This window comes from Galeopterus variegatus, unplaced genomic scaffold (genome assembly GCF_000696425.1).
Source record: "Galeopterus variegatus unplaced genomic scaffold, G_variegatus-3.0.2 Scaffold4045, whole genome shotgun sequence".
Lineage (NCBI taxonomy): Eukaryota > Metazoa > Chordata > Mammalia > Dermoptera > Cynocephalidae > Galeopterus > Galeopterus variegatus.
The window spans coordinates 202,704-205,175 of record NW_007730156.1 but is presented as its reverse complement, the minus strand read 5'-3'; the positions used below and the strand labels follow the sequence as shown (position 1 = coordinate 205,175).

The following is a 2,472-nucleotide window of genomic DNA, read 5'->3' as shown; positions in this document are numbered from 1 at the left end:
CACTTACAGGAGTAAAACAAGGGCCTGAAGAGCCTTTTTCGGACTTGGTTAACCGACTAATGACAACAGCGGATAGGTTGTTAGGCAATGCGGATGCCAATCTTGATTATATAAAACAATTGGCTTTTGAAAATGCTAATCCTGCATGTCAGGCAGCCATTAGGCCCCGCAAAAATAAAACTGACCTCCAAAGATATATTCGTCTTTGCTCGGACATTGGCTCCTCTTATCAACAAGGTCTAGCCATGGCCGCAGCCCTCAGTGGACAAACAGTAAAGGATTTTTTAGGTAATAATGGCCAAAATAATAAAGGTTGTTTTAAATGTGGCAAGCCTGGTCATTTTGCTAAAACTGTCAGGAATACCAGACAAAAGCCGTAGTCAGCAAGCCTCCTGGACTTTACATCACCAAGGCCATGATGTAAAAGAGGAAAACATTGGGCAAATGAATGTAGATCCAAAACTGAGGCTCAGGGAAATCCCTTACTGCCCCCTCAGGGAAACGGGAAAAGGGGCCAGCCCCAGGCCCCGAACCAAAGTGGGGCTGTCAAGTTTGTCCCAGCCAACAACGACAATCCGTTTCAAACCTCACTAGAGCAACCCCAGGGAGCGCAGGGCTGGACCTCTGTTCCACCCCCTGCACAGTATTAACGTCTGAAATGGGACCTCAAATTTTAAATACAGGGGTCTTTGGTCCATAGCCCCCTGGTACTTTTGGACTTGTTCGAGGTCGCGGCTGTTCAATATTCAAAGGGCTACAAATTTTTCCTAGAGTAATTGATCATGATTTTACTGGAGAAATTAAGCTTCTGGCCAAAGCAACTGCTGACATTGTCACGATTCCACAAGGAGAAAGAGCAGCTCAGCTTATCCTACTTCCCCTAGTTAAAACAAATAATAAAGCCCATAATATTGTGAGAGGTGCAGACAATTTTGGATCCTCAGATGCTTACTGGGTCCAACAGATTTCCCGTCAAAAACCCTCTCTTACCTTATGGTTGGATGGTAAACAATTCACTGGCCTAATAGATACTGGGGCTGATGTTACTATCATTAGACAAGAGGACTGGCCCGCCACCTGGCCCCTTTGTGATACCTTAACCAATCTAAAGGGAATTGGACAAAGCCGCAATCCTAAACAGAGTTCTAAATTTCTTACATGGACAGATAAGGAAAATAATTCAGGTCTTATTCAGCCGTATGTCATCCCTTACTTGCCTGTCAATCTTTGGGGCAGGGATCTGCTCTCACAAATGAAAATAATAATGTGCAGCCCTAATGAAATAGTTACAGCACAGACACTGGCTCAAGGCTATAGTCCAGGCAAAGGTTTAGGAAAACAGGAACAAGGTATTTTACAACCCATTCAGGCAACAGGCCAACTTAATAAACAGGGCTTTGGAAATTTTTGATTTCAGCCATTGACAAGCCTGTACCCCAAAGGCATGCCGACCCCATAACTTGGAAGTCAAGCGAGCCCATTTGGGCTGATCAGTGGCCATTAACCTCAGAAAAATTATGTGTCACCCAACAGTTAGTACAGGAACAGTTACTGGCAGGACACATTGTTGAGAGTAACTCCCCCTGGAATACTCCTATATTTGTTATTAGAAAAAAATCTGCAAAATGGAGACTGCTTCAGGACCTAAGAACTGTTAATGCCACAATGGTGGTTATGGGCACTTTACAACCTGGCTTTGCCATCCCCAGTGGCAATTCCTTCAGGCTCTTTTAAAATTGTTGTAGATCTCAAAGATTGCTTTTGCACAATTCCCCTACATGCTAGTGACCAAGAACGTTTTGCTTTTAGTCCCCTCCATAAATTTTAAGGAACCCATGAAATGATACGAATGGTGGGTCCTGCCCCAGGGAATGGCCAATAGTCCTACCTGATGCCAAAAATTTGTGGCTGCAGTCATCCAACCAATCAGAGATCTGTGGAAAGATATGTACACTATACACTATATGGATGACATTTTACTTGCTGGCAATTCAAAAGACAGGGTTTTACAATGTTTTATCCAGCTTGAAAAGCAGTTAGTTTTATCAGGTTTACAAATAGCTACAGAAAAGATACAGTTTCATGACCCCTATACCTTTTTGGGGCTTCATATGACGGGACACAACATTACTAACCAAAAGTCTTCCATCCGCACAGATCAATTACAAACCCTTAATGATTTTCAAATACTTTTAGGTGATATAAATTGGCTCTGTCCATATTTAAAACTTACTACTGGAGACCTAAGGCCCTTATTTGATGTTTTAAAAGGAAACCCTGACCCTAAATCTTCCAGATCTCTCTCTCCAGAAGCACTGACCACATTACAAAAGATAGAAGATGCTATTGCAGCTCAATTTGTCTCTTACTTGGATTATACCCAACCCTTAATGTTTAATTATATTCAATATGGCTCTTGTCCCTACTGGGCTATTTTGGCAGAACAACCCTATTATGTGGGTTAATTTACCT

The 2,472-nt window shown here is 42.4% G+C and overlaps 1 protein-coding gene across 1 annotated transcript in view; it reads left to right on the top strand.

Moving 5' to 3' along the window:
* Window positions 1–59: 59 nt before the first annotated feature.
* Window positions 60–2,472, top strand: part of ASIC5 (acid-sensing (proton-gated) ion channel family member 5) — a 29,346-nt gene continuing 26,933 nt past the window's right edge. Inside the window, 2 exon segments of the mRNA XM_008586615.1 lie at window positions 60–272; window positions 701–1,349. Of these exon segments, the coding sequence (XP_008584837.1) occupies window positions 60–272; window positions 701–1,349 (862 nt within the window).